A 19,720-nucleotide genomic window follows, 5' to 3' on the forward strand; every position below is an offset into this window, starting at 1 on the left:
TATTTATACCGCTCATGCCAGTAAACATAACTGATATGTGGCTTTGGCCACTCCAGGCCTCAGTTTCCTTGACTAAATAAGCAGGGGGTTAAGAAAATACAATGCCTGCCGCAGAGCTATATTTAGCATCAGCCTAATGGGGGAGGTGTTAAAAATAACCAGGTTTTGTTATTGTCTCATTATGCAGCATTCTCAAAGCTCCTTCTGTGTAGTGGATTCCAAGCCTGGCACAGGGAGCCAGGGGTAAGAGTGCCACCTGCCCCTACCCAAAAAGGCTCCAGGCTGATTGAGGAGAAAGACGGGTGACCAAGGGAGAGAGCACATGACAGGACAGGGCTTGCACCTTAAAAGTCCAAACCGAGATAGGTTGCCCTGTTCTTAAAAACCTCTGTTATCTAATGTAGGACCAGGCAGGAGCCACTGGTGGACTGTGCATCAGTGTAGCCTTAGTGGAGGGCCACTTGGCAAGGTCTACCAGCCTTTCAAATGTCAGTATCCAGTGTCCCAGAGATGCCCCTCTGGATGTGACCCAGCCAGATGTGCAGAGAGGCAGGTGGTTGGGGAGATGATGTGGCCTATCTGTGGTTCCAGTGGACTGAAAATGCCCCAGCTGCCCCCAGGCCAGTGAAAAAGGCAAAGCTCTACTGAACTTAGAGTAGAATGCAGCCAGCAAGAAGAAAGAGGTGGGTCTGTGGGCATCAGTGTGGAAGGAAGGCAATTTTGTTAGGCGAAACCATACACCCAGTAAAAACCCTAGTGCTGACCTGCGAGAGCAAGGCCATGGCAAACAGACCATTCTGGAAGGCGTGAAATAATTGTTTGCTCATAGCAGTTGTCTAGAAGAGGCTCTAATTTTTCAGTCTGGTATGTTTCCATTTTTTTATTTTTTTGAGACAGAGTCTCATTTTGTTGCCCAAGCTATAGCTATGGCATCATCCTAGCTCACAGCAACCTCAAACTCCTGAGTTCAAGTGATCCTCCTGCCTCAGGCTCCTGAATAGCTAGAACTACATGCTCCCAACACAATGGCCAGCTAATTTTTCTATTTTTAGTGGAGACAGGGTCTTGCTCTTACTCAGGCTGGTCTGAAACTTCTGAGCTCAAGGGATCCTCAGAATTCAGCCTCCCAAAGTGCCAGGAATATAGGTATGAGCCACTGTGCCTAGCCAGTTTCCTTTTTTTTTTTTTTTTTTTAAACAGGATGTATTGCATTAAAATTTTAGGAAGAGCTGTAGCTCATGCTTATAATCCTAGCACTCTGGGAGGCTGGTGGATTGCTTGAGCTCAGGAGTTGGAGACCAGACTGAGCAAGAGAGAGACCCTCATCTCTCTAAAATTAGCCAGGCCTTGTGACAAAGGCCTATAGTCCCAGCTACTCGGATGGCTGAGGCAAGATGATCACTTGAGCCCAAGAATTTGAGGTTGCTGTGAACAATGACATCACAGCACTCTACCCAGGGTGACAGAGTGAGAGTCTGTCTCAAAAAAAAAAAAAAATTTTTTTTTTTTTTTTTAAAGAAGAAAATGGAAAGAATTTGAAAAGATGCTGAGGCCTGCAAAGGAAGGAACTCCACTCTGGGGGAGATGACATCAAACCAGGTTTTGTTACTGTCACCCTTCATGTTGCCTTCCGGTATACCTGAGCCCCTCAGCCCAAAGGGTGCCCAGCTCCCTGGCCAGCGCTGGACCTGTCTGTGGGTGCCTGGGCAACGGGGTTTAGTCTGAGAGTGGAGCACTCAGCAGGCTTCTGTGGCTTGAGCCCTGGGCCACTAGAGTGTCATCGCCAAAGGCTGGGATGGTTTGAGCACCCTGGCCTCAGCTGGGCACACACCTTCCTCCACACCTTCGTTCCAGTGTCCATCTGAGGACTCCGCCCTTCCGCACCAGTCACTGTGCCAGGATTCCCCCGCTCCGGCTGCCGGTTATTTGGTTGGCTCAAGCCCTCCACCAGCGTGTTGGGTGGCACTGCGCCCGGGCGGGTGGCACCGTACGGTTGGGGTGGGTGGCCGGGCGCGGCTGGGGCGTAGGGCGGACACCAGAGGAGGTCGCCGGCCGCGCCGCTGGGGGCCGCCCGCGGGCTGTGCCGGCCAGAGTGCACCGTGCGCCCCGGCCCCACGCCGGCACACGCTGGGCAGCCGCGAGGCGACACGAGCGGCGGAGCCGGCAGGCAGTAGGAATGCGGAACCGGCGCGCGGGCTGAGGCGGACGGGATGGCGCAGGGGCGGCGGCGGGCAGCCTGCGCTGGGTCCTAGCGAGCCGGCGGCGGTGGCGTGGGGGCAGCGGCCATGGCCACTGAGAGGCGCGGAGCCGTGCTGGAGCTGCGGCGGCAGCCGGGCAATGCGCGCTGTGCTGACTGCGGTGCTCCGGGTAGGTGCGGGCTGGCTAACCGGGCGCGGGCTGGGCCTTGGGTACCGGGCGGGGTACAGCGGACGTCTCTGGGGATGGGGGCCTCCCACCCAGCAGGTCCGCACGCGGCTGGGGTGCAGCTCCGGTGCACCTGCAGGGACCTGGACTTCGCCCTGGCGTGGGCCAAGCTGGCGGGCACCTCCCGTGCCCCTCTCCAGCGCCTCCTCCCCTCCCCCGCCGGGCTGTGTGTCTTTCGCTGTCACCCCCGGCCACCAGCCGTGTTGCGAAACCTTGGGCTCCACGAAGAAAGAGGAAATCGTGGTGGGCGCCGACTGTAGGGAAGGAACCAGAGGGCTGCAGAGGGTGTATACAAGGGTGTGGGGTCCACCTGGCTCTCCCCCACTCTAGTGGTGACGTCATGCCCTCCTGTCTGCGCCCCAGGAGCCATCCTGTAGCACTGATCAGAGCAGGGGAGGGAGCACTTTGAGCCAGAAGGAACCCCTCCCCCAGCGCCTGCACCTGGCTGGTCAGGAGCAGGTGGCCAGGACAGGTGGGGCCCTGGGAAGGGTGGGGCCTGGAGACAGGCCCCTCAGTTCACCTGCCACCCTGTCCTCCCAGCCTGGCATCTCTCAGACTTGTTCCCTGGTGGCTCTGCTCTGGGGTGACTTCCAGATGCTCCAGTCCAAAGGCACTAGACCCCTGGCTCCAGAGTGCTTGTCTCACGATTGGCTATAAAGGAAGCTCTGGGCTCTCAGATCAGCCCTGACTCTGCCCTGGAACTGGCAGCTCCAGGCCTGCCCTGGGCTGTGGGATGAGGACCAGGCAGGCACAGCCTCTAGAGGCTGACCTGCTCATGCCACCCAAGGCAAGGTGCTGGCCCCCCTCAGGCCTGCCTCTAGGCATACCAGGAATCTGGGGACTCCTAAACTGAGCCCCTCAGAGCAAACCTCACTGTGGGGTGGCCAAGGTACCCCACAATGGAAGGGTTGGAAGATCCTATGTGTGCCCCCTAAGGCCCTAGCAGGCTCTTCTGGGGAGTCGAACTGGACTGAGGCAGCCTCCCCTGGCCTCCTGAGGCAGGGCAGCTGCAGAGCCCATCCCAATAGTGCTGTGGGGGCGGGCTTGCCCTTGCTGCTGGGCACTGACCCACCAGCCTGGCTGGCTCACCTTCGATTCTCCCCACCACCTTCTTCCAGACTGCATTTCCACTTGTTCAGGAAAGCTCACTGTGCAGGCAGAACCAGGTGGGAAAACCAAGTGGGAGGGTTAGTCTGCACTAGTCTCTCAGGCCTGGCTTGGGGGTGGCCCAGGGGAGGGAGCTGGCCTTATTCCTGAGCCTCTTCTCCTCTGGCCATAGTGCCAGGAGCAGCATGTCTGGAACAGAGTCCCACTGCAGCCACCCTGGGGGCCTTCGGCCTGGTAGTAGGAAGAGGGGGCTTCCTTTGCCTGGTGGGTCCCTGTGGTGAGTGGCATTCCATCCCAGCCTGGCCACTCCATCCAGGGCTGATGTCTTGTCACAGTCTCACTTGCCTCTTGGGCACAGCCTGGGTTCCCCAAGGCCCAGCACTTCCTGGTATTGGGATAAGCCTCTAGTGTTTCAGATGGGTCCATGACATCAGCATTCTGCCTGCTTATTGAGCAGTTTCATGGGGCAGGCAAGATGTGGGGGTTGCTCCCATTTCACAGCTGGGAAAACGGAGACCTTTACACTTGAGCTGTCTCAGAGAATGTAGCCCCAGGTGGCCTAGGTCCTGGTCACTCTGCCAGTGCCAGCCTCTTCAGTCCTTCCCTGCCTAGAGTTGTGGGGGCCCCACATGGGCACTCTAGTCTGTCTCTATTCTATACTGCTATGGATACAGCCAGGGCCTCCTGTCCCCTGCTATGGCCTGGATAGAACATGAAGGCCACTCAGACTTGATGGGGCAGGGGTAGGCAGCATGCTCCAATGTCATAGAACATCATTATGTGGCTAGCTAACAGCTACGGTCTTTCTGACCATGCCAGTGGGAGCAAAGCATCAAATGTGTGAGGGTCCCCATGGCATCCACCCCAGACAGCAGGGAGGCACAGGGCAGGCCCAGGCCAGTCTGACTATCAGGCCTGAGGCTTCTGGGGGTGGACTTGGGCAGGTTTCACCCACTGGCCATGTGAGGGCCCCTGGCCACAGGCAGGCAGAATCTTTGCAGCCCCCACAGAAACTCCCCACCAACCCTCCCTGTTATCTGCTCCATGGTGGGCTCCCCCAGCCCTGAACACAGAGCCTTACACAACAGCTGCCCAGAGAGACTTTTCTTATCATAGGCTGCATGGGTGGGTAGATGTACTTGGGTCCACTCTTCCACAAGGCCTGGGCGGGGTAGGGATCTTGTCCTGGGTGAGGAGGGCGGAGGTGGCTTTGTGCTTCCTCTGAGCTACCTAATTGCAGCAAATGAGCCTCAGGCCATCCAATGCCCAGGAAAGACTGATGTGTCTTTACTCTTTAATTGGGTTGGGGTGTGGGCAACATTTCTGTGGTATCTTGAAGCCTGTTGCCTGATCATCTAAACCATCAGGAGCACCCTGGGCTCTAGAGGTCTGGCTCTAAGAGGAAATACTTGTTTCTAACCAGATCAGATGGTCCTGTGGAGTCCTGGGTGGTTCAGGGGTTGCTTATTCTTTCTACACCTGAACCTGAGAACCCAGCCAGATCCAGGCTGTGGGGTGGCCCCAGGACCCAAGGATGACAGAATACATGAGCCCCAGGCCCCTGGGGTAGACTCAGATTTCCAACCTCTCAACCCAGGAAAGCTCCAGGGCAGAGGTGACATTTCAGAACTTAGTGGTAGCTGGGGCAGATGTACCTTGGTGGGGAGGAGTTTTAGGAATTTGACCTAATGTGGGTGAATGAGGGGCAGGGGTCTGTTGAGTAGGGGGCTGGGCAGACTGTTCACAGTCCCCATGGCAGCAGCCTAGCTAGGTTCTTTTAGAATTTTTTTTTTTATGGCCAGGTTTGATGGCTCATGCCTGCAATCGTAGCACTCTGGAGGGCAGAGGTGTGTGGATTGCTTGAGCTCAGGAGTTCAAGACCAGCCTGAGTAAGCGTGAGACCCATCTCCACTAAAAACAGAAAAACTAGCCGGGGGTGATGGTATTTCTTCACTGTAGTCCCAGCTACTTGAGAGGCTGAGGCAAGAGGATCTCTTGAGCCCAAGAGTTTGAGGTTGCTGTGAGCTATGATGATAGCACTTTGATGGCACTCTACCCAGGGTGACAGAGTGAGACTCTGACTCAAAAATTTTTTTTTATTGTGATAAAATTTAATATACAGTCTACCCTTTTAATCATTTTAAATGTGCAATTGTGTGGCATTACCCACATTTGCAGGGTTGTTCAGCCATTACCACCCTCCATCCACAGAGCTCTTTCTACACCCCCAACCTAAAGCTCTGTCCCCACAAAGCCCTAAGTCCCCAGCCCTCCCCAGCCCCTGGCACCCTCCATCCTACTTTCTGTCACTGTGAGTCTGACTCCTCTGGGAACTTCATGTGAGTCTCACTTTGTTGCCCTCGGTAGAGTGCCGTGGTGTCACAGCTCACAGCAAACTCAAACTCTTGGACTCAAATGATTCTCTTGTCTCAGCCTCCCAAGTAGCAGGAACTACAGGTACCTGCCACAACACCCAGCTATTTTTAGAGATGGGGGGTCTCAATTTTGCTCAAACTGGGCTTAAACCTGTGAGCTCAGGCAATCCACCCACCTTGGCCTCCCAGAGTGCTAGGATTACCGGTATTAACCCCTACGCCCAGCCCAGTAGTTGTCCTTTGTGATGATCTTTCTCAGCCTAATGGCTTCAGGGTTCATCTGTGTTGTGGTGGTGTGAGAACTTCCGTTCCTCTAACTGAATAATATTCCACTGGAGGGACCTCATTTTGCTCATCCACTCATCCACAGGTGGACGCTGGGTAGTTTCTACTTTTTGTCTATTATGTGAAATGCTGCCGTGAACATGGATGTGCCAGTATCTCTCTGAGTCCCTGCTTTTTTTTTTTTTTTTGGAGACAGAGTCTTACTTTGTCACCCTCAGTAAAGTGCCATGGTGTCATAGCTCACAGCAACCTCAAACTCTTGAGCTTAAGCCATCCTCCTGCCTCACCTTCTCGAGTAGCTAGAATTACAGGGGTCCACCACAACACTCAGCTATTTTTAGAGATGGAGTCTTGTTGCTCAGGCTGGTCTTGAACGTCTGAGCTCAAGTGATCCACTCACCTCAGCCTCCCAGAGCGCTATTACAGACATGAGCCACTGCACCCAGCCCCCCTGCTTTTGATTATTTGGGTTTATACCCAGTAGTGGGATTGCTGGGTCACATGATAATTCTGTTTAACTGTTTGAGGAACCACCAGACCATTTCCCTCTACCTGGTTTTGTGCTCAGGCCACAGGCCAGCAGGACCCATGTGTGCCCCCTCACCTTGTGGGCAGGTGCTGGCTTTAGCCTCAGAGGCATTTACTAAGCCCTTTTTCTGCACCACATACCATCCAGGCAGGTGCATCACCTGTGAGATGGCTGCATGATCCCATTTCACAAGTGTTTCTGGGAGGGGTATACTCATGTGCCCATGGAGGTTGTGGGCTAAGTTTCCGGTATGTGCCCACCCCAGGACTCTGAAAGGCCCTCCCCATTCCCTGAATGAGAACTGAGTGTCCTGCTATGTGTAGTCACCTGGACTCGAGACAACAAACCAGACACAGCCATCACTCATGGCATTGGTGTTCTCAGGAGGAGAGACAAAGATGGGGTGGGTAGAAGGTGATTGACCCCATGATGGAACAAGTGTGAGGATGGTAGCATGGATTTCTGTCAAGAGTAGTCAGAGGAGATGACCTTCTAGCCTGGCTTGTAAGGAGCTGGAGCTGTAAAGTCTAGTGGAAGCATAGACCTAGCTAGTGGAATATCTGCTGGGAGGGCCCCAGACTAGGCCTGGCCAGTCTAAAGGGCAGGATGAAGGCTCTGAGACTCCAGGGCAGAGGCACCATGTGAGGGGCATTTAGGTTTGGTGCTAAGTCCTTGGAAAATTTACTGAGGAAGATTTATTGGCTTATCTTTTGGAGATCCCATCTCAGAGGTAGAGAATTGGATGGAGGGTGTGGGGTGGGGAGGGAGGTGTGAGCGTGGGGACCCAAGCACTCCCACTGGTCAGAAATAGGTCTAGCAGGCTCAGTGCCCATACCACAGTGGTTACATGGCCAGCCACATACATGAGGCTGGCGGGTTCAGACCCGGCCCGGGCCAGCTAAACAGTAATGACAACTGCAACAAAAAATAGCTAGGTGTTGTGATGGGCGCCTGTAGTCCCAGCTACTTGGGAGGCTGAGGCAAGAGAATCGCTTAAGCCGGAGAGCTGGAGGGTGCTGTGAGCTGTGACGCCTCAGCACTCTACCAAGGGTGGCATAGTAAAACTCTGTCTCAAAAAAAAAAAAAAAGAAAGAAAGAAAGAAAGAAATCTAGCAAAGGGAACTGAGGAGGGATAGCCAGGGAGGGTAGAGGAGATTGGAGGACCAAATGACAGTTTTCAGGAGGGGGAGTGGGCACCTGCGGGAGGAAGGATTAGGATTAGAACTGAGCACCCAGACTGCTGGATGGCTATGGCTACCCTAAGGTGCATATTAGGAGTTCTGCTAATAAGGGGCAAGCTGGGCTGGGACACCGGAGGGGACCTAGGCCTTTGTGCCCGTGTTTTCTGCCAGGTCACTGGCAAGGGGGAGACTGGGGGGAAGCAGGGGGAATCAAGAAGGCTGTTTCAAGGGTGACAACACCCTAGGAGAGCACCTGACACTGTAGAGTTGCGCTGAGAACCTTCTGCAGAGTTGAGTATCTTTTTCTAGAACATTCCCTGTCCAAAGCAGAGGCTTTGGTGGAGGTAGTGTTCAGCACTGGATGATGGAGGAGGGCCAAAGGGTGGAGGGCTTGTGTTGGAGGGCCTGGAGTCTCAGCAGTATGAGGGAATGATGGGGGAGGGTCAGGGAAGAGAGATAGGCCAGAGCCTTCCCCAAGGCTCTGATTTAGTCTCAGTGGAGTAGGAAGGACAGATGGGAGAGTCCCAGCTGATGGGGAAGTATCTAGCCTGAACCAGGGGGCTTGGGCAGGCCACGGGTAGCTGAGGTGGTAGAAGCTGCTGGCCCCTTTAGGAATGGGGAAAACAGGAGGGAGGAGCTGGGGAGCCTTTGCTCTGCATGTGCTGAGAGCAGGGAGGGGTCAGGAGGCTGTGGGGACCTTGGGGCTGAGCTTTGGCCCTGGGTGTGGTGGGAGCCATGGGAAGCATGTGAACAGGAGTATACTGAGCCAATGACTGTCACAGGATCTAGGGGTGCAGGCCAGTGAGGAAGCAGGAGGTGGCTGGAACACTGCTGCCAGGACCCCAGACAGAGTTACAGTGGTTTGCTGTGGGGTAGGGAGGGTTGAACCCCGTCTGTGGAAATGGGGGCAATAGGATATAAGAGCATACTAGGCAGAGGATGGGGGTCTGCAAGGGTGTGGGAGAAGCCAGCAGGGCAGAGGGGCCAAACTTTTGCTGGGGAAAGAGACCAGGGGTAGAGATTGGGGCATCCTTATGTCTAAGTCTTTTCTTACTGTTTTTTTTTTAATTGAGGTGAAATTCACATATGATAATAGTTAACCATTTAAAAGTGAAAATCTAGGCTCCGCACCCATAGTTCAGTGGATAGGGCGCCAACAACATACACCAAGGCTGGTGGGTTCGAGCCCAGCCCAGGCCTGCTGAACAATAACAGCTGCAAGAAAAAATAGCTGGACGTTGTGGTGGGCACCTGTAGTCCTAGCTACCTGGGAGGCTGAGGCAAGAGAATCGATTAAGCCCAAGAGTTTGAGGTTGCTGTGAGCTGTGATGCTACAGCATTCTACCAAGGGTGACATAGTGAGACTCTATCTCAAATAAATAAATAAAGAAATAAATGAAATAAAAGTGAAATCTAGTGGCATTTTGAATGCGCTCAATGCTGCACAAACACCACTGCCATCTAGCTCCCAAACATGTCTTTCACAGTAAGAGATCAGCCAAAGGGCAGGGAAAGAGCAGGCTGCACCCCATGGAACTGGAGAGGCTGGGCTGGGACTCAGGGACCACCTACCTGCCAGTGACTGTAAATGGATGAGAGAGGAAGGAAGATGGGTGGAGGGGAGGGTCCAAAGGTGGTAGCCAGAGGGTAATGTGGGGTTGAGGGGATTCCTGGATGGAGCATTTTTGGGTGATGTTGAGATGACCCAGGAGGGCCCTGAGCCAGGAGAGTAGCCAAGGCCTGGGGCCCCAAGAGCCCCCTGCAGTGGGTAGAGGAAGGCAGGAGAGGGGCTGGAGCTGAGCATTCAGGGGCCCACAGAGGCTCACACATGCCTACTGTGTGTGGGACCCACAGCTCCTACTATGTGCTGAACCCACAGTGCCTACTCTGTGTAGGCCTGCCCTGGCCACCCTCCTGGCTCAGGGCCCCTCCTGGGTCACCCCTACATAAAGGGAAAACCAAGAGGCTGCTGTGGAAAGGTGAATGCCATGGAAAACAGACAGTGGAGCAAGAGAGGGGATCTCAGTGGGTGGGGAGCTGTGTGCCTGGGGAGCAGCCATTTGATGCCCTGCCCCTTGAGAGCCCTGGACCCTGTGTAACCATGAAGGGTAGTGGACAGCAGAGCCTGTTGTGCCTGCCCCGTGCAGCTGCCAGAGCCGGAAGTCTGGGACCTGAGCAAAGTTCTCTGGAGCTGGCTGGGCTGCAGGGCTCTGCCTAAGCACTGTCTACACCACTCCCCCAGCCTGGGCCTTGGCCTTGGGGCTATACCTGCTCCATCTGCCTCAGATTGAGGATGTGCCACATCTGCCCAGGTGCCCTAGACCAGTCCCCGGAAATGGTGAGAGCTGAGTCATCTTGGGTGGCCTGGGAGAAAGGTGAGCAGAGCCAGGGCAGATGAAGGGCTGGGGTGGGGGGAATGGGAGGAAGTTGGGGCCCTTGAGCAGAGCCTCAGAGAGAACAGGCAGGGTCAGAAACAGCACGGGGCACAGTATAGGCTGCAGCCTTATGCCTGGCCTCTGAGAGCAGCCTCGTGCCTCTGTCTACTCCACATGTGGGCCCAAGCCCAGGGTGTCCTCCATCTGCCTGGGGAGATTTCTCATGGGGCCGTGCAGCCTTTGTCCTTGCTGGAAGTTGGAGGTGCTTAAGCTCCTGTGTACCCCCACATGAATATGGATGTACATATGCCTACAAGAGCCTCAGCACACCATCAGGATTTCCTCTCCAGTGGCCAAGGTCCTTCTGAGAGGCTTTTCTGGGAGACTGGGAATGGGGTCTAGCAAGCTGCTGACCAGCTGGGGTGAAGCCCCAGCAGCAATTACTCGTGAATCCATCTGCTCCATCCATACAGAATTAGCTGTCCTGCAGGCAGCCCCATGGTTTGGCTGTGCTCCCAGAGCCCAGAGGCCTTGAAATGTTGCTCAGAGTCACGTTCCAGGACTCTCTCCTTCCAGGATATGAATCCTTCCTTTTTTTTTTTTAAGAGGTGGGGGTCTCACTCTGTAACCCAGGATGGAGTACAGTGGTGTGATCATAGCTCACTGTAGCCTTGGACTCCTGGGCCCATGCCATCCTCCTGCCTCAGCCCCCTGAGTAACTGGGACTACAGGCATACATTACCACACCCAGACAGTTTTTTGGGGGGGGCGGGGGTGGTTCTCACTGTGTTGCTCAGGCTGGTCTTAAACTCCTGGGCTCAAACGTTCCTCCTGCCTTGGCCTCCCAGAGTGCTGGGTGACAGGCATGAGCCACCATGCTTGCTTGGCCGCTATGGGATCTTTGAAGCAGTTTTCTGAGTGAAGGGCACATGTACCATGTGCTGATGAGAGTGCAGGAAGGGGTCCTGCTGTTCCAGGGCAGGAACCTAGAAGAGCCTCTAGCTTTGACCAGGGCTGTGGGGGGCTGGCCACACCCTGCCAGGTCAAGAGCAGAACTTTGGGTACTTAGCAGTGCCTTGGAGCCTTCAGCTTGAGGCTTGGGGTGAAGGGGGCCACATCCTTTCCCCACACCTGCACCTCACTGTACCCTGCTTGGTTCTTGCTCACCCAGGGTGCTCGGGGCCCTGATCCTCCCTCCCGAGGGCCTCCTTGCCCCTTGCCTGCTAACCAGTCACTTTGGCTCTCCTGGCAGGTGTTCTTGGGTGCAGAAAAGGGTTCTGCTCTGTGATTGGGGTGAGGACCTGTCCTCCGCTTGGCTGGATGCTCCCCAGGCAGGGTCCATTTGTTCTATGGCAACTTCAGTGTTGCTGGAGAGGTTAGGCTTAGGAGTGGGGCGGTGGGGCCTGGGCTTTTGGTAAAAACACCACCTCTTTCAAAGTGTCATTCTGCCTCTTCCCACCATCCCCAAGGGAGCCCAGAAAGGGAAGAAAGACGGTAGGCATGTGCTACCTCTGAGACTTTCCCATCAGCCTGGAGCCCTCTAGTGCCCTGCACTCCTGGGAAACAGGCCATGATGAGCCCAGCTGTGCCCAGCCTGCTGTGAGTCATCTGCCTGGTCATCTCACCTCTCTGAGCGTGAAGTGTAGGGCACACTAACTCCATGAGACCCCACCTTGAAGAGATAGAGCTTAGAGAGGCTTAGGGTCTCCTTCCTTGTGCAGAGCCCCACACTTTGCTCTTCCCTATGGTCCTACAGAGTTCATGACCAAGGCTGGACACCTGCTTCCTAATGGACCTGAATAGGTGCTGGAGCTCTTCTGGCCTTGGGGGCCAGGGGACCCACAAGTGAGCAGAGGTCTTGCCTACAACCAGGCCAGATGGCCTAGTTAGGAGTCCACCCCCACCCCAGGGCCTCTGCTTGCCCAGTTTCCAGCCAGCCCTAAGCACACACTTTCAGGAAGGCAGAATGGGGTACAGTGACCTCATGCAAGTGTCTGGCCATCTCCAGGCTCCACTAACCTTATTCTGTAGAACTGAACTGGACAAATGACGGACCTCACCTCTCAGATGGTTGTAGGGATAGCATGAGAGCATGTGGCAAGGTATTTGGTCAAGCACTATCATACCGTGGGAGAGAGGATCTGCCAAACCCCTAAGGGACAGCAGGGGGGCACTGGCTCAGCTCCAAGGTACTCATGGGTAGGGTGTCAGACCTACACTCCCTGGGCTCTGATGGGCTATGTGGCAGTACCTGCTGCTTCCTCTACCAAACCCCTTGAGAGTGGCCACAGGCTCCCTGGCACAGGTGCCATCTAGATGTGGCGTTATGGCCAGGGGAACCCATCCACCCTGGGTCTGGGAAAGGGTCCCTGTCTACCTTCCAGGGCCAGATGCACAGGGAGGGATGGAGGCCCTGATTTTTCTGCTTCTCCAGTCCAGGGGTGGGGTAGTAGGGTTCAGGTGGTAGATATAGCTTTGTTCAGCTGTTTTAGAATTCACCTTTGTTGAGGTGTAATTTATATACAGTAAAATGCACTCATGGTAAGTAACAGCTGCAAGATGTAACTGTGCACATGGTTGAGTTCATCACCCCAGGATGTCCCCTAGGGCTCCTTTGGAGACAGCCTCGCCTCTTCTTGGTGACCAGTTATGTCCAGCATCTCTTCTTGTGCTTGTTTTCCACCCAAATAACTTCTTTGGTCAAGTGCTGCAATCTTTTGCCTATTTTTATATAACGATTGTGTTGTTTGTTTTCTTATTGCTGAGTTTTGATAGTTCTTTGTATAGTTTGGATACAAATCCTTTGTCAGATAGATGATTTGCAGATGTTTCTCATTCCCTCAGCAGTGTTTTTTAAAGAGCAGATCTTTTTTTTTAAGAGACAGAGTCTCACTTTGTTGCTCTTGGTAGAGTGCCATGGCGTCACAGCTCACAGCAACCTCCAACTCCTGGGCTTAGGCGATTCTCTTGCCTCAGCCTCCTGAGTAGCTGCGACTACAGGCACCACCACAATACCCAGCTATTTTTTTGTTGTTGTTGCAGTTTGGCTGGGGTCAGGTTTGAACCCACCACCCTTGGTATATGGGGCCGGTACCCTATTCACTGAGCCACAGGCACCGCCCAAAGAGCAAATCTTTTTTATTCTGATGAAGCCAATTTCTCTCTCTGTGTCTCTCTCAGTAGATTCTGCTTTTGATTTGTATTTAAAAAACTCTTGCTTAGGTCTGGGTAGGGTGGCTCACACCTATAATCCTAGCACTCTGGGAGGCCAAGGCAGATGGATCACCTGAGCTCATAAGTTCAAGACAAACCTGAACCAGAGCAAGACCCCGTCTCTAAAAATAGCCAGGCATTGTGGCAGTGTGTATTCCCAGTTACTCGGAAGGCTGAGGCAAGGGGATCACTTGAACCCAAGAGTTTGAGGTTGCTGTGAGCTGACACCATCACACTCTACTGAGGGCAACAAAATGAAACTCTATCTCAAACAACAGCAACAAAACCCCAAAACTTTGCTTAACTCAAAGTCACAAAGATTTTTCTTGTTTGTTTTCTTTTAGAAATGTTATAGTTTTAGGTTTTACATTTAGCACTATTATGCATTCTGAGTTGCACAGTAAACTTGATCCATACTTCTTACTATATAGTATATAGATGAAGTTTACTGTCATGCAGATCACAGTCTAATTGTTCCAGCACCATTGGTGGAAAGATTATTCTTTCTCCACTGACTTTTCTTTGTATCTTTGTGAATAATTAGTCATCCATGTATGTGTGGGTCTATTTCTGGATTCTCTATTCTGTCCCATTGACCTATTTGTCTGTTTTGGTGCCAGTACCACACTATCTTGATAACTATAATCTCGTAGTAAGTTCTGAAAACAAGTAGTGTTAAGTCTTCCATCTCTGTTTTTTCCTAAGTTGTTTCAGCTATTCTAAGTCTTTTGCATTTACATATAAATTTTAGAATCATATTGTTGATTTCAATTTTTTTTTTTTCAGTTTTTGGCCGGGGCCAGGTTTGAACCCACCACCTCTAGCATATGGGGCCAATGCCCTACTCCTGTGAGCCACAGGTGCCACTGATTTCAATTTTATAAAAGTCCTATTGGAATTCTGATTGGGACTGCATTGAATCTATAGGTTAATTTGGCTAGAATTTATGTGTTAATGATACTGAATCTCTCAAACCATGAAAATAGTATCTCTTTCACATTTATGGGTCTTTCATTTCTCTGAGCAACATTTTATAACTTTCTTTTTTTTCTTAATTATTTTATTAAATCATAACATTGTACATTGATGCATTTATGGGGTTCAGGGTACTGCTTTAATATACAATATGAAATGTTTACATTGAACTGAGTGATATATCCATCACAATTATACTCATTTCTTAATAGTTTTGAAATGTGCCATTGCATCATGCACATTAGGTGAGGTCCCCTCAAATACCCTGACTCCTCTCATATCCCCCCTCCCCTCTATCTCCTCTTCCCTTCTAATTTCTGGACTATAGTTATGTTTTGCCATTCATATGAGTGTGTAGGTGGTTGTATATTGATTTCATAGTAGTATTGAGTACATTGGATACTTTTTTCCCCATTCTTGAGATACTTTACTAAGAAGAATATGTTCCAGATCCATCTAGGTAAATATAAAAGATGTGAAGTCTCCATCTTTTTTATGGCTGCATAGTATTCCATAGTGTACATATACCACAATTTGTTAATCCATTCATGGGTTGATGGCACTTGGGCTGTTTCCATGTTTTGGCTATTATGAATTGGGCTGCAATAAACATTCTGGTACATATGTCTTTGTTGTAAAATAATTTTTGATCATCTGGGTATATACCTAGTAAAGGAATTGCAGGATCGAACAGTAGGTCTACTTTTAGTTCCTTGAGTGTTCTCCAAACTTCTTTCCAAAAAGGTTGTATTAGCTTGCGTTCCCACCAGCAGTGTAGAAGCGTTCCCTTCTCTCTGCATCCACACCAACATCTGTAGGATTTTTATAATGTGGGCTAATCTTACTAGAGTTAGATGAAACCTCAAAGTGGTTTTGATTTGCATTTCTCTGATGATTAAGGATGATGAGCATTTTTTCATGTGTTTGTAGGCCATGCACCTGTCTTCATCAGAGAAGTTTCTGTTCAAGTCCCTTGCCCACATAGAAATGGGGTTATTTTTTCTTTTCTTATTGATTAATTTGAGTTCTCTGTAGATTCTAGTTATTAGACCTTTGTTAGAAGCATAACCTGCAAAATCTTCTCCCATTATGAAGGTTGTCTGTTTGCTTTACTTACTGTGCTCTTGGCTGTGCTAAACCCTTTTAGTTTGATCATATCCCAGTAATGGATTTTTGGTGTTCAATTGCCTGAGGGGGTCCTCCTCATAAAATATTCTCCCAGGCCAATTTCTTCAAGTGTTTTCCCTGTACTCTCTTCAAGTATTTTTATAGTTTCATGTCTTAAGTTTAAATCTTTTATCCAGTGAGAATCAATTTTTGTTAATGGTGAAAGGTGGGGATCTAGTTTCAGTCTTCTACAGGTCACCAGCCAGTTCACCCAGTACCATTTGTTAAATAGGGAGTCTTTCCCCCACTGAATATTTTTGATAGGCTTGTGGACGATCAAATGACGGTAAGTATAACTTTCAATATACTGTCTTTCATATCTTTTATCATATTTATCTTTAAGTGTTCATATATTTTATGCTTTTATCAGTGTTATTTTAAAATTTTCCATTTCTGATTGCTCATTGCTAATATATAGACATACAGTTGATTTTTGTATATTTATCTTGTATCCTGCTACTTTGCTGAGCTCACTTATTAGTTCTAGTCTTTTTACAGTGTCCCCTGGATTTCCTGCATAGATGATCGTGTTGTCTGTGAATGACAGTTTCATCTTTTCCTTTCCAAATAGGAGGCTTTTTTTCTGCCTTAGCACACTAACTAGAATTCCCAGTTCACAGTATAATAGAGGTGATTAAAACAGACATTCTTCCTTGTCTTGTTGCTGACCTTCTAGGGAAGCATTCAGTCCTTCTCCACTGAATATGATGTTTGTTGTGGGTATTTCTCAGATGCTCTGTATCTATTCTTAGTTTTCTGAGAGGTTTTATAGGATGTTGCATTTTATCAAATGCTTTTTCTGCATCTATTGAGATGATTGTATGGTTTTACTTTTTCAATCTGTAAATATGGTGAATTAACAATGATGGATTGTCAAATGTCAAATCACCCTTGCATTACTGGTATAAACACCTGTTGGTCATGGTGTATTATTCTTTTTATATGTTGTTGGATATATACATCTTTTTATAGAACTTTGGGTTTTTCTTGGGTAAATACTTAGTAGTGGAATGGCTGGGTCATATGGGATATAGTATATGTTTAACATATAAGAAATTGCCAAACTCTTTCCAAAGTGGATTGAACTGATTTACACTTCTGCCAGCAGTATATGAGAATTCCAGTTGCTCTGCATCCTTATCAACACTTGGTAGTATCAGTCTTTTAAATTTTAGACATCTTGGTGGATGTATAATGGTGTGTCATCACAAAAGTGCTTTTAAAAAGGTACAAACATCCTGCTCTTCCAATGACAAACTTGTATTGCCTTATTCCCTACACACTTGACTTAACTGGCTCTCATCTTATGTAAAAGGTCTTGGTGTCTCCACTTTTTTTTTTTTTTTTTTAGAGACAGAATCTTACTTTATTGCCCTTGGTAGAGTGCCTTGGCATCTCAGCTCACAGCAACCTCCAACTCCTGGGCTTAGGCAATTCTTTTGCCCTAGCCTCCCGAGTAGCTGGGACTATAGGTGCCCACCACAGCACCTGGCTATTTTTTTGTTGCAATTTGGCTGGGGCTGGGTTTGAACCCACTACCTTCTTGGTATATGGGGCTGGCACCCTATCCACTGAGCCACAGGTGCCACCCAAGTGTCTCCATTTTTTAAAATTAAACTTTTTGAGCTACCTTTCAAAGCAGACCATTCGAATTGAGTTGGGGTATGCAAACATGTATGTGCATCCTCACACACAAATACCAGGAGGATGTGATGGGTTTGGGTCAAACAGTCTTCAATTTTATACCAGTGGGGTCTTATGCCAATTGCAAGGCAGTGGGGCAGTTTGTGACATCTCCCTGAGCCTCACTTGTATCTGGTTTGTCAGAGATAAACAATATTTTCAGTGGCTATAAGTCATCAATTCTAATCACAAGCTTGCCTTGGGCTCATTTGACTGCTTCACATTCATTTTTACCTCTAAATGGGTTGGCAAACTTTTTCTTAAAAAGCCTGGTAAATATTTTAGGAACATATATCTCTATCACAGCCATTCAACTTTGCAGTTGTGGTGGGAAAGCAGCCATAGGTGTTTATAAACAAATGGACGTAGCTGTGTTCCAGTAAAACTTTACTTACTTAGGGGTAGTGTGCCAACTTCTGCTAGAGTGTGGGTGGACTAATTTTCTTCTAGGCCAGGAGATAAACAGTTGTCTCAGAGCCTTTGCATGAGGACAAATGTGCGAGGGCTTAGGCATTTGGCCCCTTTGCCAGCAGGAGCTTTTGTGGCCTCTATTCAGACATCCTCAGGATTTCCAGGTGGGTAGAGGCTATGGGACATGAGGCCTGGGTTAATGGTCTGTACCACCAGGACAGGATCTGACAACACTACCATGCAATGGGGAGTGGGGTTCCCATTGTGCCCAATGTGATTACTTTCCCAGTTGGGCTTATGTACCTACTACCCCTTACAGGTGGATGTTATGTCCCATCTTTCAGATGAGGAAGCTGAGGCCTGGAGAGGGCTGGGTGCTTCATGCACAGCTGTTGACCAAGCATCTGTGGGCAGCTTTGGTGAAGGTCTCTATCCTTTCTGGAACCTCAGTTGCTTCTCCCCCACCCATTCTCCAAGAGAGTGTATAACTACAAACTCTTTCTCAATTCCAAAAGGCTGAACTGTTTGACACAGCAGGGTCCTTGGTGCCTGTGTGGAATGTCAGGTATTTGTCAACTAACTGAGGGGTAGAGGAAAAGCCTTTGGCCCCCCTTGGACATAGGGGCTCTGCTGAGGTTGGGCTGTTGGTCACTTGTTGATTTACGACTCTTGCAAAGACCTTTTCTGTGCTGAGTCCAGGGGTATAGGGGTTCACATTCAAGAAGCCCACCGTTGATGGGGAGACAGACTTCCTCTGCCTAACAAATAGGGAGTCAACTGCTTAACAAACACCTCCCAAGTCTCAAAGATGGAGATTTGTCCCTCACATGCTACAAGACCCTGGTGGCAGTGCCTGGTCTGGACCTTGTCAGGCATCTCTCCTCCAGGCAGTGAATTAGGGTCCCTGAAGCACCTAGGGTGGCTACACAGCAGTGTGGGCTGAACATCGCCCTCAGCCTGGCCTGGAAGGACATGGGTCCACTGGCTCACATTTCACAGCCAGGATTTGGTCCACGTCACACCCAGATGCTGGGAAGCATCTTGATTTAAACCAACCTCATCCAGGAGAGACCTTCCCTATAAGTAATAGTATTTCAGAAATGACTCATTCCTCTCTGAGAGATGATTCTCTTCAGGGCTCCTTTCTACATTTCTGGTGTTATGACAGCTGTGTGAAATGGGACGATTCCGAGGGTCAAACGTGTCCACTCACTGACTGCCCGGCCTTAAGGATCTCTATGTTCCTGGCCGTTTACTTCGTTATGTTTCAATGTGAAATGTTCAGACAGACACAAAAGAGCCCTGGTTCTACCATGATTCTCATATACTTGGTTAGACCCAGCCATTTTTAGAGTTTTGTCATATTTGCTTCATCCATGCATATGTACATGTATTTTGTTAAATCTTTTTTTTTTTTTTTTTGAGACAAAGTCTCACTATGTTGCCCTTGGTAGAGTACCATGGTGTCACAGCTCACAGCAACCTCAAACTCTTGGGCTTAAGTGATTCTCTTGCCTCAGCCACCCAGGTAGCTGGGACTAAAGGCTCCCGCCACAATGCCCAGCTATTTTTTTGTTGTTGCTGCAGTCGTCATTGTTGTTTAGCTGGCCTGGGCTGGGCTCGAACCCACCACCTTCGGTGTATGTGGCTGGTGCCATAACCACCGTGCTATGGGCGCCAAGCCAACATTTTGTTGAATCTTTTAAAGTAAATAAGACATGAAGATATATAATCCCCAGATATGTCGGCATGCAAAGTCAAGCCACAACACATTGTCACCCCTAACAGAATTAGTGCTGGTCGTGCACCATGGCCTGACACACCGTGTCCACAGCACTGTTCACAGCTGTGTGCCTTGTGTTGGTTGTCGGGTATCTCATACTTTCAAAGCTCTCCTGAGATGATTCATGTGTGCAGACAACCCCAGCACAGCCCCACAAGAAGGCATGTGTGTCCCACTCTGCTTGGGGGTCTCTAGAACACTTGGATTGGCTT

General features: G+C 50.2%; 1 protein-coding gene across 1 annotated transcript in view; it reads left to right on the forward strand.

Moving 5' to 3' along the window:
• Nucleotides 1–2,055: 2,055 nt before the first annotated feature.
• ADAP1 (ArfGAP with dual PH domains 1) overlaps nt 2,056–19,720 on the forward strand; it is a 50,761-nt gene continuing 33,096 nt past the window's right edge. The window contains exon 1 of the mRNA XM_003795459.3: nt 2,056–2,367. Within this exon, the coding sequence (XP_003795507.2) occupies nt 2,286–2,367 (82 nt within the window). The 5' untranslated portion in view covers nt 2,056–2,285. The remainder of the gene's footprint in view (nt 2,368–19,720) is intronic.

The sequence above is a fragment of the Otolemur garnettii genome, unplaced genomic scaffold (assembly GCF_000181295.1).
Source record: "Otolemur garnettii isolate 467f Iridium unplaced genomic scaffold, OtoGar3 scaffold00092, whole genome shotgun sequence".
In the NCBI taxonomy this organism is placed as follows: Eukaryota; Metazoa; Chordata; class Mammalia; order Primates; family Galagidae; genus Otolemur; species Otolemur garnettii.